General features: G+C 46.0%; 1 protein-coding gene across 1 annotated transcript in view; it reads left to right on the top strand.

Moving 5' to 3' along the window:
* Nucleotides 1-4883: 4883 nt before the first annotated feature.
* LOC141144315 (integrin beta-1-A-like) overlaps nucleotides 4884-25677 on the top strand; it is a 115117-nt gene continuing 94323 nt past the window's right edge. The window contains exons 1-3 of the mRNA XM_073629871.1: nucleotides 4884-5207; nucleotides 9560-9626; nucleotides 24345-24430. Coding sequence (XP_073485972.1) covers nucleotides 5202-5207; nucleotides 9560-9626; nucleotides 24345-24430 — 159 coding nt within the window. The 5' untranslated portion in view covers nucleotides 4884-5201. The remainder of the gene's footprint in view (nucleotides 5208-9559; nucleotides 9627-24344; nucleotides 24431-25677) is intronic.

Genomic DNA, 25677 nt, shown 5'->3' with positions numbered 1-25677 from the left:
AGTGCCAGTGTCAACAGAGCCAGTAAAGCAAGCAATACTGTTCTGATCCCTAGTCACGTCAGTGTCAGCAAAGCCATTCAAGCCAACAACAGTGCTCTGATCACAATCACACCAGAACAGTATCACCAGAACATGAACGCCATGCCCAAAAAAAGATTCACAAGTGAGGAGGCCTTTCAAATTCTGAGCATGACAGAATAGAGAGTAGCGGGAATGAGCTCTCACTGTCAGATTTTGTTTCTGAATATGAACCCATGGAGAGCAGTGGTTCAGTAAAAGCCTCTGTTTTAGAGAAGAAAAGGATCCCCACAAAAATAATAAGGTGTACTGAGCGCAGCTAGGCTTTCAGGTAGAAACTGAAAATTTTACACCAATTAAGTTTTTTAGTTGTTTTTCACAGAATATTTTTTTTCAATTGAAATGCAATCTGTTTTGTCCAACAGTACATAACTAATAATCCAGTTCCGTTTATGACCGTCCTTTTGAGTGGAAGCCTGCCACAGTTGAAGAATTAAAACATTTTTTGGCTTTAGGCCCCCATGGGCGCCCCTGTGAAGCGGAATCTGCTTGCTCAGCGGGGGATCTCTCCGCTGATCCCCACTGAACAAGTGGATGACAAGTCCGTGTCCGCTCTGCATAGTTTCTCTCTCCTCTTTGGGGCAATCCATCCAATGCCATCCAGTCTGGTCCACCTGACAGATAGGCAATAGGTCCACCATCTGACTGTTTTTGGCGCACAGGATCGGACCAGACGGCAGCAGGTGTCAGCAGACATGTGTCCGCTGACATCTGCCACTTCATAGAAGAAACTTGAGGTCCGATCAGGTCTACCTGAAAAACCAACAGGCAGAACTGATCAGATCGCCTTTGTGAAAGAAAAATACCCTAAATATGAAACTCACAAAAAAAAAAAATTGAACTGCAGTCCTATTGGTTCACACACCCCATTCATCATATGTCATTGTATTCCTCCATTATGATCAGGACATGCTATAAAATAATTATGATATTCCTGCATTTTAACAACAATTCCCTGTACCCTCCCCAACGTCACCACTAATATGACAAGCTTTATAAAATTAAGCCACTTATCATTTATTTTTCCTCCAATTTTTTTCCAGAATTTATGCTCTTGACAAAGTCTGCATTGATGAGTCTCTCATCCATTTAACAGACAGGCTGGGCATCAAATAATATATCCCCAGTAATTGTGACAGATAACTGTGGTACCTCCAAAGATAAGAACAAAAAAAGAGAAAAAGAAACAGAGGCCGCAGGAGAGTTCCTTACGGTGTAGTAGTTTGACAGATGATTGCATGAAGTATATGATGAAAAGGTAAATTGCAATGGTGTACTCACATCTAGGAGGTTGCTGTGAGAGGGCCACAGGGTACACATATAACTTCCACATTTACAAAGGGTAGCAGTGGAAAAATTGTGTGGGACCTTATGCCACCCCTTTTCCAATGAGGATACCACTTCTATGTGGACAATTTTCATACCAGGCTGACTCTTTTCCATCATCTTTATCCATGACAAACTGTAGCTTATGGTATAGTGCAAGCAAATCACAAGGGTTTCCAACAAAGACTGGTGACCACAAAGCTAAAAAGGGGGGAGTCAGCAAGTTTGCTCAATAAAGAAATTTTGGCCCCTAAAATTAGAATAAGTGGAAAATGTTATGTCCTTTCTTCCATCAACGAAGACACCTCAGTGGAAATTCAAGAAAGGCACAGTCTGGTGAAAAAACCTCCTTGTATACATGACTACAATAAATTCATGGAAGGTGTAGATTTTACAGACCAAATGAAGACTTTTACCTGGCAACCTGAAGATAAATTCACTGGCATTAAGTGCCCATCTACCTACTCCAGTTGCAATGGCAGCTGGTGCTCTATTTTTTTTGGGGGGGGAGCAAACAAACCCCCCGACCCCCCCTTCATTCGGTGGTTCGGTCAGTTGGTCAAACCCCCAAGACCCCCCCCCGGGTCGCTCGGTCAGTCAGTCAATCAGTCAGTTGGTCGGTCAGTCAAACCCCCCCACCTCCCCCGGCGCTCGCCCATCAGCCCCGCACTTACCCTATCCAGGCCGTGGGTAGCTTCAGTGGCTTCCCCCTGCATCTCCTCCTTGGAGCCTCTCCCCTGCTCCCGGCCAATATGATCCCTTCTCCTCTCGGTCAATCGGTTTTTAAGACCCACTTCCCGATTGGCCGGGAGGAGAAGCAGGAAGACAATAGCAAATATTAATTGGCTATTGTCACACAACTGGGTGGCCTCAGGGCGCCCCTGCGCTCCTGATGGAGCGGCTGCCACTGTCCAGTTGTCCAGTTGTCCATTTATAAATCTACATAATCTACAGGGCCACAGAAAAACATGGCTCCTTCCTAAAACACCAAAAAAAGGTTATACCTCCCCGTATTTACCAGAAAACACTGCACCTGAAAACCTTTCTCTGATGCAGTCAGTAGGCTGCATGAGAGACACTTCCCCTATATGCCCCCTCCTACTGAAACAAAACCAACAAAAAGTTCTGTGCATGCTCCATAGATGGAATAAGACATGACACTTTACTATTATCCCCAGTGTCCCTCACAACCTGGCCCCTGAATAGTAGATTACTTCTGTCACTACCATACCTTACTATGATATTAGTGAAGGTATGGTGAAGGTGTTTTTCTTATGTCTGACTACCTATATTTTGCCTATATCAGATGTCCTGTGTACCGACCATTTGCCTGTTTTCTCAACCACATTTCTGCCTGGAGCAACCGTTTGCCTGCATACTGACTATGTCTCTGCCAGCCCTCTGAACTGATCTTGGCCTGTTTATTGACCACATTTCGGCCTTACGCCTGAACTGACCTCCGCCTGTTAATCTAACATGTTTTTTACCTGCTGCCTGGGTTGATATTTTGCCTGCCACTGTAATAGTGGGACTGAAAAAGCCAGGGGTCTCGCGTATGCAGAGTGAGGGGCTCCAGAGTATTAAAAAAAATACTGGTTCCCTAGACGACGTCTGTTAAGACGAATCGTACGTCGGAAGGTTGACGCGCTGACGTCATCGGTATCCTCTCATCTTGAACGGGTGTCTGCAGGCCGGCTGGCTGTTTTTATCCTCGTTTATGCTTTTATTCACGTCATTTATGTAAGTGCAAACCCCTTTTTTAAATGAATTGTGTCTGCTGATTTACACTATGGAGTTTCTATCTTTTTATTCCTTTGGGTCCTCCTTGTTGATTATCCTTGTCTACCAGATAGAGCCTTTCCTGCCTTTCTCCTCTCCTTGGTGAGGTTGGACCAGGACGCCTCCATTGATCGGATATCTCAATTTGTACAAGCTGTTTTGTAGCTTGCCTCTGGTAAGCGTGCATTGCTTTTGGTGGTGGATTTGTCACTTGGTGCCATCTGAAGAGTTTTATTGCAAATAATATTGGATACCAATTGGGTTTTTTGGGACTTTCTTTCACTTATCACTATTGTTTATTATTCTTTATTTTGTCACCTATTTTTGATTATTTATGATTATTCATTTTCTACATCACTGTCAGTTATTTGCCTTCCTGTTATATGGGATATCATTTACACATGTCTCAATGTATATTATTTCAATTTTTGTTTAGCGCAGTTCAGTTTTATTTTTTGGTTTCTGTGTTTGTGTATGCCTCACAAATAGGGACTGCAGCTTTTTATTTTGTTTTGGGTCTGTGAAGCGCTGTCATTTTTTTGTATTTTGGCTCCAGAGTATTGTTTCAGAACTGAAAAAATAAGCTTTTGGTTTTGTTTGGGTTTTTCCGGGACTCTGATCAGGGTCTGTAGTCTGGAGGCTTTGAGGAGCTTTGGATGGGAAGAAGCTTCTACTTCTGTCCAGGTCTTACCTGACCAAGGCTCTAACCCTGATGTTTCTGCTTGCTGCCTGGACCAATCTTCTGGCTATTTGCTGACCACGTCTATGCCTACTGCTTGTACTGACCCTGGTCTGTTTATGTATTAAGTTCCTGCTGGCCACCTGCACCAATCCTTTGACTATTTTCTGACCACATCTATGCTTGCCACTAGTACTGACCCATCTGCATGTCCCACTGGATTATTCCTGTGTGACACCAGTACCTCCCATCCTCTGCAGACGGCGGCACTACTAGAACCACAGGTAGTCTTTTTGCTCAGCCTCCTGGACTTCCTGGCCGATGAACGTAGCATTGTGCTATGGGGGCAGACTCATACCATTAGGTTAGGCCTACTTGTTTTTTGGGGAAAAGGGACTGCTGTAGGTAATGCTGTATTCACTGACCACTCGTACAGAGGCGACCATTATAGTATATTGTTTATATACAATGCTGATTGATTTTTGTGATACACAGGTTGCAATGTCGGGTGCATAATCAGTCCAAGCATTAAAAGGGTCTTACACATGTTGTATCCCCATACTCAGGAGCAGTATCAAATCTGTTTTGAGGGGCAATTCTTTTTTTAATTTTTTTTTTATCACCAGCAAACAGAGGTTACAGACAGTGCCAAAACCCGTACATAAAAGTATCTATAAAGGTACACGAACATACAAGGGCAATAACATTCACCAAACCATAAAAAAAGTTACCTCTTTTAATTTTTTTTCTCCCTTTTTTGTTAACCCCCCCCCAAGAAGGCTAACAATTATAGAATTGTTGAATTCTACTAGTGTATACCCAGCTTTAGACTCATCAGAAATTGAATAATGTTTGTCAGATACACTAGATAATTCGCTGACCACCTTAGTTATTCTTGGCCAATGAGTCATCTATTTCTCAAGAATATATAAAAACAGACTGATCTTGGAATAAAGCAGAAATATTCTCATAACAGATCTTGATGTCGATATGTTTCTCATGCAATATCTTTCACAGGCTTCTTTTCCCTAAGGACAACAGGACTTTAAAATTTCCACAACCAGACTCAAATACGGTCACATGGGGGCTGGGAGGAGGATTAGCTCTGAAATATGCTCCACTAAAGTGACTTAACGTTAGCTAGCTGTGACTACCTGCACCAGTGGGCAAAAAGAATGACAAGGCAGTCAGAAGTTCAGTAGCTCAGTGGTTGGCACATCTGTCTTGCTGCATTGGTCTGAATCACAACCAGGACATCATCTGTTGCAGTTTGCACGTTTTTGCTCTGCTTGTTTGGGTTTCAACAGGGTATGCTGGTTTCCTCTCACACTCCAAAGACATGCCGGTAGGTTAATTGGCCCTAGTATTTGTATGTATGCATGTGAAATGGAGAAATGAGAATGTAAGCTCCTTGAGGGCAGGAACTGATGTGAATGTATAGTATGTAAAGAGGTGTGTAAATTGTCACTGCTATATAAACATCTGTAATAAAAAATATAAAATAAAAAAAGTCAGTGATTGGAAAGTATCAGCAGGGTGGCAATGCCAGAGTTTCAGTAAAGAGTCTATTGAGGAGAGGAGGAAAAAGAACCAAGATGATAAAAGTATTACTTTATGAAAATAGCAATTCTAAATAACACCTTAGTGTACAATATAAGAAATTACTAATACCTTATTTGCTAAATGCAGCTAAAGTGCTTATTTCAAAATATTGGTGTTCACAGAATATTCCCACAAAGAAAGAGTGGATTACAAAAGTAGATTATTTATGTTTAATAGAAGAATTCATGAAGTCACACAAAGATTCTGTTGATTTATTTTTTTGAAACATTGGGAATTTTGTTGAGTTTGGTGAGAAACTTATGTGGATTTGATAAAGAAAAATTTGGATTTACAGTATGTGGTATATAAAAAGGGGGTAGACATGTTTGTGATGGGAATGAGGATATTTTGTGGGGGCTCAGTGGTTGTGAAGGAATTACATAAAGGCATACTAAAGGTGACTTTTGTTAACTGAACGTCACTGAGAGACTAGAAAGGGAGAGACCTATAGTATTTGGTTGAGAGACCAGAGTAGATAATTAGCCTAAATGGTAATCTCAGATCAGTAGTATGGGGTGCAATGTAAAACTCCCAGGAGTAGTGTCCTGGTGGCGTGAGGGAAGAAGAGTAGAGAAGAATTATTGAGATATTAAGATGTATGTTGTATGTGAAAGAGAGTTTTTTTTTTTTTTTGAGATACAGTATGTGTTGGGATAAGGGAGGGGAATCTGTAAAAAAAAATGTATGTAAATAAATCAAAAATATTAAGGGCAGAATAATTAAAAAAAAGTAACAATTCAAAATAAAGCTTTGAACATTTGAATACAAATTTCACCAAATGTTTACCAAATATTTAATTCCTAATGGCACCCCCACGCACCAGCAAATGTGCAGGATTTGCACACGTCAAACCTTGTACATTGGTGTGGTGTGATTAAAAGACAAGGGTCAGGGACATCTTTCCCCGTGTTTCCCGTGGATAAGGCAGCCCATTGAAATGAATGTGTTGCCCCACAGGCAGCACATAACCGCATAGAACAAAATCTAACTTGGTGAGAGCTGAATTTTTTCAAAGCTTATTTACATGGCTGGCAAGGGTCTGTAACACATCTAATTTTGGAATTTCCAAGGATAGAGAACTGGTAATCAAGAATTGTGTAGCTACAACAACAACAAAATGTGTATTTTTGCACTATTTAAATAATGCTGCTATGTTAAATCTAAATCTTTCCTAAAAAAAAAAAAAAAACAGTTTATTTGTTAAAGTGTCATCCATCTCTAGGTACATATAAGGGAGTCAATTTTATTAAACCAACTCGGTTGCCATTCTGAAGAAGATAAAAGTTAGCCAGCCTGTAAAAAATATAAACTTAAAGTCACCCCTTTACCACATGGTCACTTTTAGGCCTGGTTCACACTATAGTGATTTCAGATGCGATTTCAGCCACACAGAAATCACATTATTTCAATGCTGCATGTTCACATCAATGCGACTTCGTGTGATTTTGGAAAATGTTCCTGTACTATTTTGGTATGACTAACAGTGAGATTTTGGCCCCATGCAATATGCAAACTACATCCAAAAGGCAATCAAATGGCAACAAAGTCGCACTACATAATCACACTGAAAATTGGATCAAAATCCTATCGCCAGGGCCGTCTTAATAGCATCATGACAAAATATTTTACAGCACACACATACAAGAATGACATTTCCTGCGAGGCTAGTTTAAAACACCTGAACATATTAAAAAAATACGGGGGTTTGGTCACACTATATGGTCATATAGTGCTAAGCCCACTTACTGCGACAAAGTACCCCGAATTAGTGGGTCCTACTCTAGTAATAGAATGGAAGATCCTTTGTCTCAACCATGGGAGCTAAACTCCTCTATGTGGGAGAACTGAAGGGGATACATCCTATACACTGGTGGCCACTAAATAAGAGGTGGTAAGGAGGGGGAGGGGTGCTCCAGCCCAAAAAACCTGGTCAGGGTCTATTCCAATATACAAGTACATATTTGGGGGGCACACCCTACAATGCGTTTAAATTCAAGATGGTGCTGCTATAAGACCTACAAACAGTACAAAATATTTTACAGCGCACACATACAAGAATGACATTTCCTGCGAGGCTAGTTAAAACCACCTGAACATATTCAAAAAATACGGGGGTTTGGTCACACTATATGGTCATATAGTGCTAAGCCCACTTACTGCGACAAAGTACCCCAAATTAGTGGGTCCTACTCTAGTAATAGAATGGAAGATCCTTTGTCTCAACCATACCATGTACTTGTATATTGGAATAGACCCTGACCAGGTTTTTTGGGCTGGAGCACCCCTCCCCCTCCTCATTACTTCTTATTTAGTGGCCACCAGTGTATAGGATGTATCCCCTTCAGTTCTCCCACATAGAGGAGTTTAGCTCCCATGGTTGAGACAATGGATTACTAGAGTAGGACCCACTAATTCGGGGTACTTTGTCGCAGTAAGTGGGCTTAGCACTATATGACCATATAGTGTGACCAAACCCCCGCATTTTTTGAATATGTTCAGGTGTTTTTAACTAGCCCCACAGGAAATGTCATTCTTTTATGTGTGCGCTGTAAAATATTTTGTACTGTTTCTAGGTCTTATAGCAGCACCATCTTGAATTTAAACGCATTGCATGGTGTGCCCCCCAAATATGTACTTGTTAATAGCATCATGGGCCCCTGGGCAAAGTGATGCTCTGGGGCTGCTACAATGGAGACAGCGCAGGTAAACAGACATCAAGTAGATAGGAGGCAGACAAGCGGAGCTTCCCCTTTTGGGTGGAGCTCCGCATTAACTACATGAACAATCATTCTGTACAGAAAAGAAACAGTGGGAAAATACTACATACATAAAGTAACAAAGCTGTCCTGTGCATATAATATATTGCTCAGGACAGTTGTAACAAGCATAGACACGGCCACCAAAAAAAATCATGAGGCACCATCCAGCCTGACAGGGCCTCAGAAACCCCCAACATTGTAACCCCTCTACATCTAATATACATCCAGCACTCCTAACTTCACCCAACCAGCCCCCTCCACACACACACACCAGGTTTCCTCTTACCATTATTATCCTGTTACCACCTCTACACCCATGGATTCTCAACCCCAAATAAATAACTCCCCAGCACTCTGACCCCTCTACACCCCAGATAACCCCTGCCCTCCCCCCCCCAGCAATGTGACCCCTCTACACCCCAAATATCCCCCTAGCATTTGGACCCCTCTACATCCCAGATATCCCCCAGCACTCTGACCCCTCTACATCCCAGATATCCCCCAGCATTCTGACCCCTCTACACCCCAGATATCCCCCAGCACTCTGACCTCTCTACACCCCAGATATCTCCCCAGCACTTTGATCCCTCTCTGCACCCTAGAAATTCCTAGAGCACTCTGATCCCTCTCTGCACCCCAGATATTCCCCCAGCACTCTGATCCCTCTCTGCACCCCACATATCCCCCAGCACTCTGACCCCTCTAGACCCCAGATATGTTACATGAGTAATGAGTAAGCACTTGGTGTAAGTGCGAAATGTGTCAGATATTCTAGTACCACCCCACAGTCGTGTTTTGTATACCCCATGATCCTGCATTTTGAATAAAAAGACAGATTTATCCATTCCGGTGTGCGGCTGTCCAGGTCTTCTTGTTCTCTTCATGTTGGATGTGATGCCAGCAGCCCCCACAGACTACGAGCTCAAAAGACTCTATGGCATTATCCTTCTCTTCTCAACCCCACCTGCAGCTACATGTATTGAGGTGGAAGGAGGAATGAGGGCTGGGACCTAGGGCAGCACAGAAAGCAATTAGACACATCCAGAAGATGAGAGGGTTATACTTTACAAGGTCTAGCAGATAATCATAAGTCATTAAACATTTGCTGTCTTACCATTAATAAGAGCAGGTGGTGGCAAAATGTACCACATTCTGTGTTGTGTCAAGGCCTAGAAATAAATTGTTTAGGTGGGCCCTCACATTAAACAGAATTTGGTATGTTTTGTTAGTCTAAATTCTAAAAGATCAAATCTGTGGAAAGTTGGACTGATGTATGTATAGTTTGAGACCTTTCAGCAATTTAAGCCACTAATGAAAGCATTCTAATTCTTTATAGATGGCAAATAAACTCATCTTCATGGGGCTGTGTCTTGTTTCACTTTTATACAGCAATGCTCAGCAAAGTGAGTATGACTTTTCTCATGTAGACTTCTTTTAAAAACACTTTTTTTTAATTGCCAGTATAAGGAAATTGAGAGCATATTCTCCAGGCATTGGCATATTCCCAGGATGGATAAGGTATTAAAACCTGCAATCCCCAAAAAACCCTCCTTTTTAACTACATTGTCACCAAAATTAGGAGCCCTCCTATAAATAATAGGAGGGCTCCTAATTTTGGTGACAATGTAGTTAAAAAAATTCTAGATCCTCCGTCCAAGCCAACTTTCTGTCAGGGTCAAAAGGCTTTTATAGCCTGCGGGAAATGTAGAGCATGTCAGTTTGCAAAAAACAATGTAAAGAAACGATCCACATTTTATTCAAACCCTACAGGTAGATCACTGACCTCATAACATGTGACACTGCTCATGTCGTATATGCATTAGTCTGCCCATGCGGACTGATGTATATTGGACGCACAAAAAGAACTCTGAAAATAAGAGTAGGTGAACATATAACCAATATATTAAAAGGATATAAATATCATAGTGTCTCAGAACACTAAAGGAGTTTCCATGCAAAAGACTCCTCTTCTCTCCAATTTTGGGGTGTTGATAGGGTCCGCCCTGCTTGGAGAGGCTCGAATAGAGTTAGAGACCTCTCCAGAAGGGAAAATAAGTGGATTCATTTATTACAAACGATGAGCCCTGAGGGGTTAAACATCAAACTGGACATTAACTGTTTCATTAGTGATTATTAATGATCAATACTTATTAGTTGGGTTCTAACTGAATATTTTGAGATTTTTTTGAGGATATACCTTTAGTTTTTATTCTTTATTTTTTGGGGATGAGATAAAGTTTATATATATATATGATTTAGGGATATTTTATATAGATTATAAATTATAATCAAGTTTGTAAAAGCAACAGTATTAGTCCTCCAAACCTTAAAGGGGTTGTAAAGGTATTTTTTTTTTTTTTTTAAATAACAAACATGTTATACTTACCTTCACTGTGCAGCTCGTTCTGCACAGAGTGGCCCCGAAGCTGGTCTTCTGGGGTCCCTCGGCGGCTGTTTCAGCTCCTCCCCGCAAGCATTTACCACCTTAATGCGAGCTCCCTCGCATGGTGGTGAGTGCTTGCGGGCGCGCTCCCGTGATACAGCCGGCGGCTATAGCCGCTCGCTGTATCACTCGGCCCCGCCCCCCGGCGCGCCGCGTCATCGGATGTGATTGACAGCAGTGCGAGCCAATGGCTGCGCTGCTTTCAATCCATCCACTGCAGCCAATCAGCGACCAGGCTGAGCTGCAATGAAGATGACGAGGACGAGCAGCGAAGATTCGAGGCGTCAGGTAAGTAAAACGGGGGGGCTGGGGGCGGCGGTACTGTCAAAAGTTTTTTCACCTTAATGCATAGAATGCATTAAGGTGAAAAAAATTTTACCTTTACAACCCCTTTAAATTATAGTGGCAATTAATGTGAGATTTAATATTTGTAGATTATATTTACCATTATTTAATTTAATTTTATATGTGCGTGCTGCGAACTTTAGAATTGGAGAGACTATTAGTCTCTTCTTGCAGAATTTAATGGTTATTTCAAACTCTCTTAGTGTGGGGTTAATGGAACAGTTAGACAATTGGTGTGGTATGGTGAGACACAGTAATGTGCATGACATGGTTGTGAGTATTTTATAATTTATCATTACAATTTTAACTAGCAAAAGGCGGGTTAATTGGACAGATGGACAATATTGCGGTCAGAGGCAGCTCTAGGCTTTGTGAGGCCTTAGGCAAAACTTATACATGAGGCCCCACTCATAAAAATAAAAATAATTCAAGCAGTAAAAATGAATACTTTGAATTGTACAGTGTACAATGAAATGGCAATTCACCCATGGCCAGTCCTCAAGGATTCCAGCATGTCATTGGATCATATCACACCAGGATATGCACTGTAACACAAGTTCCCTCTGTATAGTGAACGGCACTTACTAGACAGCTCTGCGTTATGCCCAAATTTCACATTACCTAACAAAGGCCATGGATCCATCATCTATTTTCCTAAACCTATGCCCCATACCTGCTGTGGACACAGCCAATGCATTTACTATGGTCAGCGAACCTGAAGACAGAAAAGCACTAGCTGAATTTCTTTGTACTGCAGTGTCAGGAAAAGAGAGGAGAAAAAGAGGGAAGTAGGAAAATATGTGAGAGAGTAGGGGGGAAGGGGGGGAGGGAGAGAGGTGGGGAGAAAGAGAGAAAAGGGGAGCAAAATAGTGTGGGGGTGAGAGACAAAGAGAGGGATGAGTGAGGAGTGGAAAGAGAGGTAAGAGAAAGGGGAGAAGAAAGGGAGGGAAGGAGTGAGAGGTGGGGAGAGAGAGAGATAGTGGGGAGAGAGAGGGGGGAAGAGAGGGGATAGTCGGGAGAGAGGAGAGAGAGGGGAGTGCGAGGGGTGAAGAGGGAGGGGGGAGAGAGGAGGGGGGTGAGGGGAGTGAGAGGGAAGAGGATGAAGAGGGAGGGGGAGAGAATGGGGGAGGGGGTGAGAGGAGAGAGAGAAGATTGGGGAGAGAGAGAGGGGAAGAGGAGGAGAGGGGGGAGAGAGAGGAGGGGGAGAGAGAGGAGAGAGAGTGGGGAGAGAGAGACAGAGAGAGCGATAGTGGGGGAGAGAGAGGGGGTGAGAGGGGGAAAAGAGATGGGGACAGAGAGAGGGGGGAAGAGTGAGGAGAGGGGGGAAGAGAGAGGAGAGGAGAGAGAGGAGAGAGAGGGGAGTGAGAGGGATGAGGATGAAGAGGGAGGGGGAGAGAGGGGAGTGAGAGGGATGAGAATGAAGAGGGAGGGGGGAGAGAGGGGAGAGGGGAGTGAGAGGGATGAGGGTGAAGAGGGAGGGGGAGAGAATGGGGGAGGGGTGAGAGGGGAGAGAGGAGAGAGAGAGAAGATTGGGGAGAGAGAGGGGAAGAGGAGGAGAGGGGAAGAGGAGAAGGGGGGAGAGGGGGAGAGAGGAGAGAGAGTGGGCAGAGGGGAGGAGCAAGAGGTCGGGAGAGAGAGAGAGAGCGATAGTGGGGGAGAGAGAGGGGGTGAGAGGGGGGAAGAGACGGGATGGGGGGAAGAGAGATGGGGACAGAGAGAGGGGGAAGAGAGAGGAGAGAGAGGGGAGTGAGAGGGATGAGGATGAAGAGGGAGGGGGAGAGAGGGGAGAGGGGAGAGAGGGGTGAGAGGGATGAGGATGAAGAGGGAGGGGGGAGAGAGGGGAGGGGGGAGTGAGAGGGATGAGGATGAAGAGAGAGGGGGAGAGAATGGGGGAGGGGTGAGAGGAGGAGGGGAAGAGAGATGGGAGAGAATGGGGGAGGGGTGAGAGGAGGAGAGGGGATAGAGGAGAGAGAGAAGATTGGGGAGAGAGAGAGGGGAAGAGGAGGAGAGGGGGGGAGAGGAGAGAGATTGGGGAGAGGGAGAGGGGGAGAAAGGCGGGAGGGAGAAGGGGGGAGGGAGATGGGGATGAAGAGAGGGGAGGAGGGAGAGAGAGGCGGAAGAGGAGGGAGGAGAGAGAGAGGGATGGGGATGGAGGGGGGGAGAAGGGGGGGGGAGAAAGGCAGGAGATGGGGATGAAGAGGGGGGAGAGAGAGGCGGAAGAGGAGGGAAGGGGGGGAAGAGAGGGATGGGGGTGAAGATGGGGTCACATGGAAGAGCAGTGGTTTGCTGGGTGATAAACAGATCGGTCATGTATCAGTGTGCAGAAAAACGGATCTTCCATGTCATCGGACTCACCCCAATCCCCGAACTCATCAGACTACCGGCACTCTGAGCAGCCTCTGCATTGCTGGGGTGAATCCACAACACACGAGGGGGCGGGGCTTCACCAAGCAGTCAACCTCGCGGTCTGCAGCTCATTAGTCTCCGGACCGAGCACGGTGAGATGTTTTGCCTCCGCTGGCCACGCCCACCTGTCAGCACTCCAGCACACCTATCTGCAGGATGTGCAGAGGACAGAGCGGGCGGTGTGTGAGCTGATTCCAGCATCCTCATAGGCAATCATAGAGGACCTGGACAGGACAGGCTGAGCTGACACCGCTCACCTCCCCTGTGATCACTGGTGTGGCTTTTTTTCTTACAGGAATCATAGCGGCACGGGGCCAGTGACTCACCCCGTACAGTGCTGCCCGAGCCCATAAAAGAGATGAGAAGGCGGCGGGGGAGAGTCTTAGCAGACAGTGCAGTCCCGGTGTTCTAGATGGGTCCCGCCCATCCGTAGGCAGCGCAATCCTTTCTGATGCTGGGCTCTCCTCCTCTCCCATTGTCAGGCAAATTAGACGGTCCCGAGGCCCCTGTGAGCACGAGGCCTTAGGTGACCGCCTAATTTGCCTAATTAGAGAGCCGCCTCTGATTGCGGTGGTCCATGTCCATTGGCTTAAAGGTCTATTAAATTTGCTCACTGTGAGTTAAAGTGATAAGGAGGAGGATACTTAAGCTTTGTTGCCGTGCTGTGTCGCCACCCCCTATGATGAAGTCGTAAGTAATGAAACGCGTAGGGACGTGGCTACACGGCAACTCTGAGATGGTGACTCCATGTGTACGAAGGAAGCTATGAGGAGATCGCAACACTGAGTCTCCTGGCATATTTGGAATTTTAACAAAGCGATTTTGAATCTTTCATGATGTAAGTGCATTACTTTTAATAAACTGATTACCTTAAGGTGTTTTTACACTATTGGAGGCTCTGTCTCAATTTCTATCAATTTCTATCTTCCACATGTAGAGAGTGTCTTTATTGATCTGGATGGAGATTGGCATGTATAAGCAGCTCTTCAATAACATTTAATAGGGGCAATATTTGCCAGACACGAGACTGAATGGCAACAGCTGTCACAAATTAGCCTGCAGTTTCCTGCTTGTGTACTCTTACCTCCTTGCTGCAGTGTTTCTCCATCTGATTCCTTTCACATGTGTGGTTTGGCTGTGCTCTCCTATGGTCGTCGTCTGCTATTCTGTGGACCTTTATTTTCTTCCCTTCCTTCACTTCCTGGCTCGCCTCCTAGTTGCTTCCCTTTATAAGACATGCTTAGTATGACCCACATTGCCAATGTCTTAGTTCTCTGAGCTCCCGCTTGCATACCTCTTGCCCATACTGTGTATAACTACCTGTGTACCGACCCCTGCTTTGTTTACCATCTGTGCTTGTTCGCTGTCCGCCCTGGTCTTGGCTTGTCTTCTGGATTCCCTTTTGTCTGCTGCTTGTACGCTGCACACGCGAGTGGTCTCTGCATCCTCAGCTAGACATACCTGGGGGTCGCGACCTAGTTCCAGCTTGCTGCAAGGCCATCCCCACCATCAGGGGCTCTGGTGAAGAAGCAGGTTGGGGCTTAGACTCCGTGCCCTGGGGAACCCTGAGCTGGCGATCTGCAAGAGGTCACTATCACAGACTCCTGACAGTTTGCTCAGGCCATGAGCTCCTCAGAAACACCACAGCCTCTTCTGGATCAACTTCAGTGTTTGGCGCAGAGAGTTGACATCCAGCAGGCCTATCAAGAATGGATTATGCAGTGTCTGCAGGAACTTTCCTCCCGTGTGGATCAGCTGCAGGATGTATACACTTCCTCACCCTCCGTTACAGCTTCTGTTTCAGCCCCTGCTGCTCCAGCTCCCGCAGTCCCTCCAGCAGAGGGCAGTCTTTCAAAACTCCAGCTGCCTCCACTGCTTCGCTTCTCTGGTGATCCTAAAACTTGTCGGGGCTTCATCAATCAGTGCTCGATCCACTTCGAGCTAGCAGGCCATTATTTTCCTACTATCGTTCCAAGGTGGCGTACATGATTTCACTCCTTTTGGGAGAGGCTCTGGCTTGGGCCTCGCCATTGTGGGAATGTCAAGATCCTAATGTTTCCAGTCTCTCTGCCTTCCTACAAGCTTTCCATAACACCTTTGATGTTCCTGGCAGGACCTCATCCGCTTCTGGAGCTCTTCTTTGGCTTCGTCAACATGGACAACATGACTGTTGGTCAATATGTAGTTCAGTTTCGCACCTTGGCTTCAGAACTGGCATGGAATAATGAGGCCCTTACTGCAACCTTTTGGCAAGGACTAGCGGATTGTATTAAGGATGAATTAGCTGGCAGAACTATGACCACCACCCTGGATGGCTTGATCACCCTTAGCACCCAAATCGATGTCCGTTTCCAGGAGCGAGATCTGGAAAGTACTGCTCCACACCGCCCCCCAGTGGGCCGCTTTGCCCCTGTTGTCCAGAAAGCTCCAGAACAACCCATCTCTCCAGCTGTGTAAGCTTCTGAAGAACCAATGCAATTAGACCAGACGTGTCTCACTCCACAAGAGCACTCACGTTGCCTGAGACTCGGTCTATTTCTTTACTGTGGAGCTGATGGTCATATAATAAAGTCCTGTCCTGTCTGTCTGGGAAACTTTCGGGTCTAGGTCGCTTAGAGGGAGGTGATCTAGACCAGAACCTGAATTCCGCCACTTACCCTTGATTCATCATACCTGTCTCCATTCATTGGGCCCTGAACTCATATCAAGTTTCTGCATGTGGACTCTGGGGCACCCAGAAATTTAATTGAGCAGTCTTCGGCCACTAAATTGGGCATTCCTCATGTTCCTCCGGCAATGCCTCTATCAGTATCTGCAGTGGATGGCTCTACCTTGGCCTTAGGACCCCTATGGTTTTGAACTGCCCCCATAACTATGCATGTCGGTGTCCTTCATCGTGAAGAAGTCTCCTTTCTAAGTCCTCTAGCCCCATCTTTCTTGGACTTCCATGGTTGCAGAAACGCTCACCCTATCTGGATTAGAACTCTGGCCAAGTGTTATCTTGGGGGTCGCAATGCCATCAGACTTGTCTCCCTAAGGTGAGCCCACCTCTCCGTGTACCTGTGGCTGAGGTCACTACCTCTCGGATGCTGCTTGACATTATCAGGCCTTCCAAGGTGTCTTTTGAAAAAATGTTACTGACAGTTTGCCTCTTCATCGTCCCTACGATTGTGCAATTGACCTTCAACCTGGGACTATGCCACCCGATGTCGAGTCTACCCTCTCTCCATCCCTGAGACTCAAGCCATGTCTGAGTACGTCCAGGAGAATCTGCAGAAAGGTTTTATCCATAAGTCCAATTTTCCTGCTGGGGCTGCCGTTTTCTTTGTGGAGAAAAAGGATGGTACACTCCAGCCCTGTATTGATTATAGAGGTCTCAATGCCAACACCAATAGGAATTGGTACCCGCTACCCTGGATTTCTGAACTTTTTGACAGACTATGTGATGCTCGAATTTTCTGAATTGCATGACTGACCGAAGCCTCAGCAACACTTTGTCCAGAAACAGGAGTTTGTAACCTCCCAGTCACTGGGAACGCGTTGCAGAAACCTTTCTGCAAGGCCTCCCGAAGATGTTTCATCCTCTGCTCCCTCTGCGACGGCAAGATAAGGTCCGCAACCTTACCCTTGTAACGTGGATCAAGGAGGGTTGCCAGCCAGTATTGGTCCTTCTCCTTGATACCACGAATACGAGGATCCTTACGCAGGCTTTGCAGGATCAGGGAGGCCATACAGCGTAGGTTTGCTGAGGCATTCGGTCCGGAGTCCTCTGGGTCACTAAGGATGACATGGTCCGCAGCCACCTCCTCCCAGCCACGTACAAGTCCATGTGTTTCTTGGGACTGATCCCTTAAAGACTGCTGCTGATGTTGAGTGCCAGGCTCCACCTCCATACTGACACAATCCTCCTCCTCGTCCTCTTCCTGTGTGATCGGTGGGCACGCAGGAACAATGTCTGGATAAAGGGGACCTTGAGAACTAAGGAAGTCCTCCTCTTCCTGCCTCTGTTCTGCCTCAAGTGCCCTGTTCATTATTCTACGCAGCGTGTGCTCCAACAGGTGGACAAGGGGGACAGTGTCACTGATGCATGCACTGTCACTGCTCACCATCCTTGTGGCCTCCTCAAATGGTGACAGGACAGTGCATGCATCCCTGATCATGGCCCACTGGCGTGGGGGAAAAAAAACAAGCTCCCCTGACCCTGTCCTGGTGCCATAGTCGCACAGGTACTCATTGATGGCCCTCTGCTGCGTGTGCAGCCGCTGCAGCATGGCCAACGTTGAGTTCCACCTGGTTGGCATGTCACAGATTAGGCGGTTCTTGGGCAGGTTAAACTCCTTTTGGAGGTCCGCCAGCCGAGCACTGGCATTATATGACCGGCGGAAATGCACACAGACTTTCCTGGCCTGCCTCAGGACATTCTATAAGCCCGGTCACCTGCCCAAGAACCGCTGAACCACCAAGTTAAGGACGTGAGCCAAACAGGGCACATGGGTCATTTGTCCCTGTTGGAGGGCAGAGAGGAGGTTGGTGCCATTGTCGCAAACCACCATTCCTGCCTTAAGTTGGCATGGCGTCAACCACCTCTGAACCTGCCCCTGCAGAGCTGACAGAACCTCTGCCCCAGTGTGGCTCCTGTCCCCCAAGCACACCAGCCCAAGCACCGCATGGCATCTTTTGACCTGCATACATGCGTAGCCCCTTGAACGCCTACGGAGCACCGCTGGTTCCGAGGACAAAGCACAGGAAGAGGCCATGGAGGAAGAAGAAGAGGAGGGGTGGAGGAGAGAGGTGTGTCACAATCATTAGTAGTGGCATTTTGGAGGCGTGGTGGTGGAACAACCTCCAACACTACTGCACCTTGTCCTGCATCCTTCCCAGCTGCTAGCAGAGTCACCCAATGCGCCGTGAAACTTAGGTAACGTCCCTGTCCATGCCTGCTGGACCATGAGTCAGCGGTAATATGCACCTTACCGCTGACCGCCCTGTCCAGCGAGGCATGGACATTGCCTTCCACATGCCGGTAGAGAGCCGGAATTGCCTTCCATGAGAAAAAGTGGCGTTTGGGTGCCTGCCACTGAGGAACCGCACATTCCACAAACTCACGGAAAACAGAGTCTACCAACTGAAAAGGCAGCAGTTAAAGTGCTAGCAATTTTGCCAAGCTAGCATTCAACCGCTGGGCTTGTGGATGGCTGGGAGCAAACTTCTTTCGGCGGTGCAGCAGCTGGGGCAGGTAAATTTGCCTGGTACAATCTGACGTTGGTGTACCGAAAGCAGATTCCCCACAAGTACTTGGCTGTGACACACCTAATTCTACACCTTCATTCCTCTCAGTGCAGGTCTCAGAGAGGACTGAAGGTATAGTGGGGTTGGAGATCTCAGCTGATGAGGAGCAAGGAGAGGTCCTCCTTGTTCTTTGGTGTGGGCCTTTTAAATACGCTTGCCAACGAACTGCATGGCAGGTCAACATATGTCTGTTCAGGCATGTGGTGCCCAAGCGGGAGATGTTTTGGCCACGCGAGATACGCTTGAGACATATGTTGCAAATAGCAGCGGTTCGATCTGATGCACTCGTCTCAAAAAAGGCCCACACCAAAGAACTTTTTGAATAACGCGCAGAGACTGCAGCGCCCTGCACATGCGGAGCTTTGGGGTGTGATGCAGTCAGTGTGCTGCCTTAGGCTGGCCCCTGGAGGGCATCCTGCCTCGTTGGTGATGTGCCGCCTCCTCCTCCTCTCTCCTATCAGGCACCCACGTTGAGTCAGTGACCTCATCATCCCCTCCCTCCTCATCACTGGAGCAAATCTGGCAGTATACTGCAGCAGGGGGAGCATGACTGCCAGATTGCTGTCCTTCTTGGACACCCCCTCTGTCCGTGCTCATGTTACTGCCTTCATCTAGCTCAGTATCATCATCAGAGCCTTTCAAACACTGGGCATCCTTCTGGAGCATGTACCCAATACTGTGGTCAAACAGTTCGAGGGACTCCTCAGGAGGACATGGTGGGGCTAGGGAAGGAGTCACTGATGACATTGAGCCGAGGGAAGAGGACGCTGCTTTGCCAGACAAAGTACCCTGAGCATGGGTGAGAGAGTATGAGGAGGATGAGGACGGCTTCGTCATCCACTCGACCAAGTCTTCCGCATGTTGCGGCTCAACACAACCAGCTGCCGAAGAAAAGGCCAAGTGTGTCCCATGGCCACGTGCTGATGAGGATGCACCATCCCCACGACCAGCACTGTTGCCTCTAGACACAGAGCCTGCTTGCCCTCTTTTATTGGCTTGTGACTGTCTGCCTCTCCTTGTTGGCCTTCCAGACATACTAATGGCCTGTAGCTGCACTAAGCTGGACTATATATATGTACTGATACTGCAGCTAGCAAAATCAACTGCCTGCCTGTAGTATGAGAACACCACCAACCTTCTACAGGTAGCTTTAGCTGAACACTGTGCAGAGCTCGCAAAAAACTAACTTGTAGCTTATTTAGCTGCCTGCGGTAGTAATAGGATCAGGAAAACACCACCAACCTTCTACAGGTAGCTTTAGGTGAACACTGTGCAGAGTTTGCCAAAAAATAACTTGTAGCTTATTTAGCTGCCTGCGGTAGTGATAGGATCAGGAAAACACCACCAACCTTCTACAGGTAGCTTTAGGTGAACACTGTGCAGAGCTTGCACTACACTAACTTGTAGCTTATTTAGCTGCCTGCGGTAGTGATAGGATCAGGAAAACACCACCAACCTTCGACAGGTAGCTTTAGGTGAACACTGTGCAGAGCTCGCCAAAAAATAACTTGTAGCTTATTTAGCTGCCTGAGGTAGTGATAGGATCAGGAAAACACCACCAACCTTCTACAGGTAGCTTTAGGTGAACACTGTGCAGAGCTTGCACTACACTAACTTGTAGCTTATTTAGCTGCCTGCGGTAGTGATAGGATCAGGAAAACACCACCAACCTTCTACAGGTAGCTTTAGCTGAACACTGTTGCAGAGCTTGCAAAAAAATAACTTGTAGGTTTAGCTGAACACTGTGAGGAGGACGCACTACACTAACTTGTAGCTTTAGCTAAACACTGTGCAGAGGTCGCACTACACTAACTTGTAGTTTTAGCTGAACACTGTGAGGAGGACGCACTACACTAACTTGTAGCTTTAGCTGAACACTGTGCAGAGGTCTCACTACACTAACTTGTAGCTTTAGCTGAACACTGTGCAGAGGTCGCACTACACTAACTTGTAGTTTTAGCTGAACACTGTGAGCAGGACGCACTACATTAACTTGTAGCTTTAGCTGAACACTGTGCAGAGGTCTCACTACACTAACTTGTAGCTTTAGCTGAACACTGTGCAGAGGTCGCACTACACTAACTTGTAGTTTTAGGTGAACACTGTGAGGAGGACACACTACCCTAACTTGTAGCTTTAGCTGAACACTGTGCAGAGGTCACACTAAACTAACTTGTAGCTTTAGCTGAACACTGTGAGGAGGACGCACTACACTAACTTGTAGCTTTAGCTGAACACTGTGCAGAGGTCTCACTACACTAACTTGTAGTTTTAGCTGAACACTGTGAGGAGGACGCACTACACTAACTTGTAGCTTTAGCTGAACACTGTGCAGAGGTCGCACTACACTAACTTGTAGTTTTCGCTGAACACTGTGAGGAGGACACACTACACCAACTTGTAGCTTTAGCTGAACACTGTGAGGAGGACGAACTACACTAACTTGTAGCTTTAGCTGAACACTGTGCAGAGGTCTCACTACACTAACTTGTAGTTTTAGCTGAACACTGTGAGGAGGACGCACTACACTAACTTGTAGCTTTAGCTGAACACTGTGCAGAGGTCGCACTACACTAACTTGTAGTTTTAGCTGAACACTGTGAGCAGGACGCACTACACTGACTTGTAGCTTTAGCTGAACACTGTGCAGAGGTCTCACTACACTAACTTGTAGCTTTAGCTGAACACTGTGCAGAGGTCGCACTACACTAACTTGTAGTTTTAGCTGAACACTGTGAGCAGGACGCACTACACTAACTTGTAGCTTTAGCTGAACACTGTGCAGAGGTCTCACTACACTAACTTGTAGCTTTAGCTGAACACTGTGCAGGGGTCGCACTACACTAACTTGTAGTTTTAGCTGAACACTGTGAGGAGGACACACTACCCTAACTTGTAGCTTTAGCTGAACACTGTGAGGAGGTCACACTAAACTAACTTGTAGCTTTAGCTGAACACTGTGAGGAGGACGCACTACACTAACTTGTAGCTTTAGCTGAACACTGTGCAGAGGTCTCACTACACTAACTTGTAGTTTTAGGTGAACACTGTGAGGAGAACACATTACCCTAACTTGTAGCTTTAGCTGAACACTGTGCAGAGGTCACACTAAACTAACTTGTAGCTTTAGCTGAACACTGTGAGGAGGACGCACTACACTAACTTGTAGCTTTAGCTGAACACTGTGCAGAGGTCTCACTACACTAACTGTAGCTTTAGCTGAACACTGTTCAGAGATCACACTACACTAACTTGTAGTTTTAGCTGAACACTGTGAGCAGGACGCACTACACTAACTGTAAATAGTCTAGCTGCCTGACTGTGGTACTAATCGGATCAAAAGAACACCAGTAATTTTCTTCAGGTAGCTGTAAATACTGTAACAAGACAAGCCTGCCTGTCAGTAGGAAGATAACAGGAACGGATCTAGCTAAACTGAATACAGTGTATATATATATATGCAACACCTGGGATGCATATATATACACACAATACACTGTAAGCGCAGCTAACTCACTGACTGTCCTGCCTAATCTAGCTAACTCAAATGAAATGACACTGTCTCTCTGTCTATCTCTCAGCACGCCGGAACACACTACACAGGGCCGCCGTGCAGGCGGCCTTATATAGTGTGGGGCGTGTTCTAAACCCCCTGAGCCATAATTGGCCAAAGCCACCCTGGCTTTGGCCAATTACAGCCCTCTCTACCGACGGCGCTGTGATTGGCCAAGCATGCGGGTCATAGTGCATGCTTGGCCAATCATCAGCCAGCAATGCACTGCGATGCCGCAGTGAATAATGGGCCGTGATGCGCCACACGAATTTGGCGCGAACGGCCCATAACGTTCGCAATTCGGCGAATGATCGAACAGCCGATGTTCAAGTCGAACATGGGTTTGACTCGAACGCGAAGCTCATCCCTAGTCGCCATCCTTCGGTACCATTTCCTGTTCCCATCTCTGCTGAGGTGCCTGCGACTGCAGAGATGCAACGATCTCTCAATTCTATCTGGGTAGATTTTTCCAAGAATGTACATCTGGCATCTTCCAGGTACAAAGTAGCGGCTGATCGTCATCGCCGTGTGAGTGACAAATTTCTTCCCGGTGACAAGGTTTGGCTCTCTACCAAGAATATCCATCTCCGCGTACCTTCTATGAAATTTTCTCCCCGTTTCATTGGTCCCTTTACAATTATTTCCCTGGTTAACCCTGTCGCTTTCAAGCTCCGTTTCCCTTCACATCTACGAAAGCCTAATGTTTTCCATGTTTCTCTTCTTAGACCTTACATCATCAATAGGTTTTCTCATCCTATTCGTCATACTTCCCAAAAGGTCAGTACCTCGGATTAGTATGAAATCAAGCAAATCTTGGATTCCAAATTCTCCAGGGGGAGGCTTTTGTACCTCATTGATTGGAAAGTGATATGGAGAGGTGTTGGATTCCGTCTACTGATCTTTTTGCCCCGCATTTGGTGAAACTTTTTCATCAGAAGTTTCCTCTCAAGCCTGGCCCTAAACAAGTGGAGAGACCTCGTAAGAGGGGGGTACTGTCACAAGTTAGCCTGCAGTTTCCTGCTTGTGTACTCTCATCTCCTTGCTGCAGTGTTTCTCCATCTGATTCCTTTCACATGTGTGGCTTGGCTGTGCTCTCCTGTGGGCGTCTGCTATTCTGTGGACCTTTTATTTCCTTCCCTTCCATCACTTCCTGGCCCGCCTCCTAGTTGCTTGTCTATATAAGACATGCACAGTGAAACCCACATTGCCTGAGCAATGTCTTAGTTCTCTGAGCTCCCGTTTGCATACCTCTTGTCCATACTGTGTCTGATTACCTGTGTACCGACCCCTGCTTTGTTTACCATCTGTGCTTGTTCGCTGTCCGCCCCAGTCTTGGCTTGTCTTCTGGATTCCTTTTTGCCTGCTGCTTGTACACTGCACACACGAGTGGTCTCTGCATCCTTGGCTAGGCGTACTTGGGGGCCGCGACCTGGTTCCAGCTTGCTGCAAGACCATCCCCACCATCAGGGGCTCTGGTGAAGAAGCAGGCTGGGGCTTAGACTCTGCGCCCTGGGGAACCCAGAGTTGGTGATCTACAAGAGCTCACTACCACAGACTGCTGACATCAGCATCTGGTGAGCTTTATTCCTAAGGGATTGGAATTGGCACACATCACTTTGGTGAAGGATTTTGGTTGATCATCGAGATTTTGTTTCACTATTTTTTCATCACTTTAAGTTGGACTTTATTACCATATTGATTTGCATATTTTAGAGCATGTATATTTTTTGGATATGCCACATGGACACTTTTTATTATGCATGGTTGTTTTATGTTGATCATTTCACAATTCTAATATTTAGGAGATTTGTAGATTAATTAGTGCTCTACTGTGGAATTATTTGTCTCCTCATTTGTATATTTTTATTCTGTAAGGCATCTGGTTTCACTTTCTGGGTGTAATGAAGGTAATTTTATAGCTAAACTAATAACGAGTGTAAAAAAAAATTTAAAATTGCTCTAAAGGGGAACTGGTTAAAAAATAAAATATATAAATGTCTTTTAAAAAACTCTTGCCTTAAACTGGCATGAGACTGCATTAGGTTGGACTGAATGTCAGGGTAAATAATGTATTTTTTTTTGTAGGTGGAACAGAGTGTTTACAAGCAAATGCCAAATCTTGTGGAGAATGTATACAAGCTGGACCAAATTGTGGGTGGTGCACAAAAGTAGTAAGTTAGGATGAACTGTTTGCGGTATCCAAAAGGCATTTATAATTGTGTGGCTACATATTTGTTGAATTGGATTGGACTGGATTTATTGAATTTGCTATACTCTGGTTCAAAAAATATATTCTACTCAAGTATGTACCTTCTACTGTATTGCTCTCAGCCTTCTCCATAACTCAAAATTATTTTCTTTTTTTTTTTTGCTTCTGTGATCCAGCATACTGTTATATACGGGGGGGGGGGGGGTATACAAAGCACATTTATTAAATCTGACACTGTCAGTGTTTCAACAAAATTTTAAAAGGACATTAACCATCCTGGTGTGACCTATAAAAAGTTATTTCTAATTTCGATTCAGTGTTTTTTCAAGCAAATCTATTATGTCTTTCAATAACGGCATTTATGCTAATATGGATACACAACGACATTAGCTAAAATCATTATTCCATTATGAAGTTACTATATGAAGCAAGAGTGAAATTGAGATTTGAGACAATAAACAGTATATAGAACCTCACAGTATATAAACTGTGACATTTAGTAAAATTGTGTAGTGTATATAAAGAGTATTCAGTTTATAAAGACATCAGCAACAACACTTTTTATGTGCAACCACTGTGCCCATCAATTGCAGCCAACTTTGCCTATCAAATGCAGCCAACTGTGCCCATCATATGCAGCCACTGTGTCCATCATATGCAGCCAACTGTGGCCATCATATGCAGCCAACTGTGCCCATCATATGCAGCCAACTGTGTCCATCATATGAAGCCAACTGTGCCCAGCAAATGCAGCCAACTGTGCCCAGCAAATGCAGCCAACTGTGCCCATCATATGCAGCCGCCGTGCCCATCATATGCAGCCAACTGTGCCCATCATATGCAGCCAACTGTGCCTATCATCTGTAGCCAACTGTGCCCATCATATACAGCCAAATGTGCCCAGCAAATGCAGCCAAATATGCCCAGAAAATGCAGCCAACTGTGCCCAGCAAATGCAGCCAACTGTGCCCATCATTTGCAGCCAACTATGCCCAGCAAATGTAGCCACTGTGACACCCCCCATCCACCCGCCCGCTGTCATACCGGCACTTACCCCATGGTGGTGGTGGGTCAGGCAGTGGGTGATGGTGGTGAGCTGTGGGATGGGTAGCGCAGGTCAGGCAATGTCTCCTGTGTCCTCCATACGTCTCTTCTTGCCTTCTGCTAGGCGGCCAATGGGATCGCCTGTGCCTTCAGCCAATCAAGTGA

The sequence above is a fragment of the Aquarana catesbeiana genome, linkage group LG05, assembly GCF_042186555.1.
Source record: "Aquarana catesbeiana isolate 2022-GZ linkage group LG05, ASM4218655v1, whole genome shotgun sequence".
NCBI classification, from domain to species: Eukaryota; Metazoa; Chordata; class Amphibia; order Anura; family Ranidae; genus Aquarana; species Aquarana catesbeiana.
This window is presented reverse-complemented; position numbering and strand designations above follow the sequence as displayed.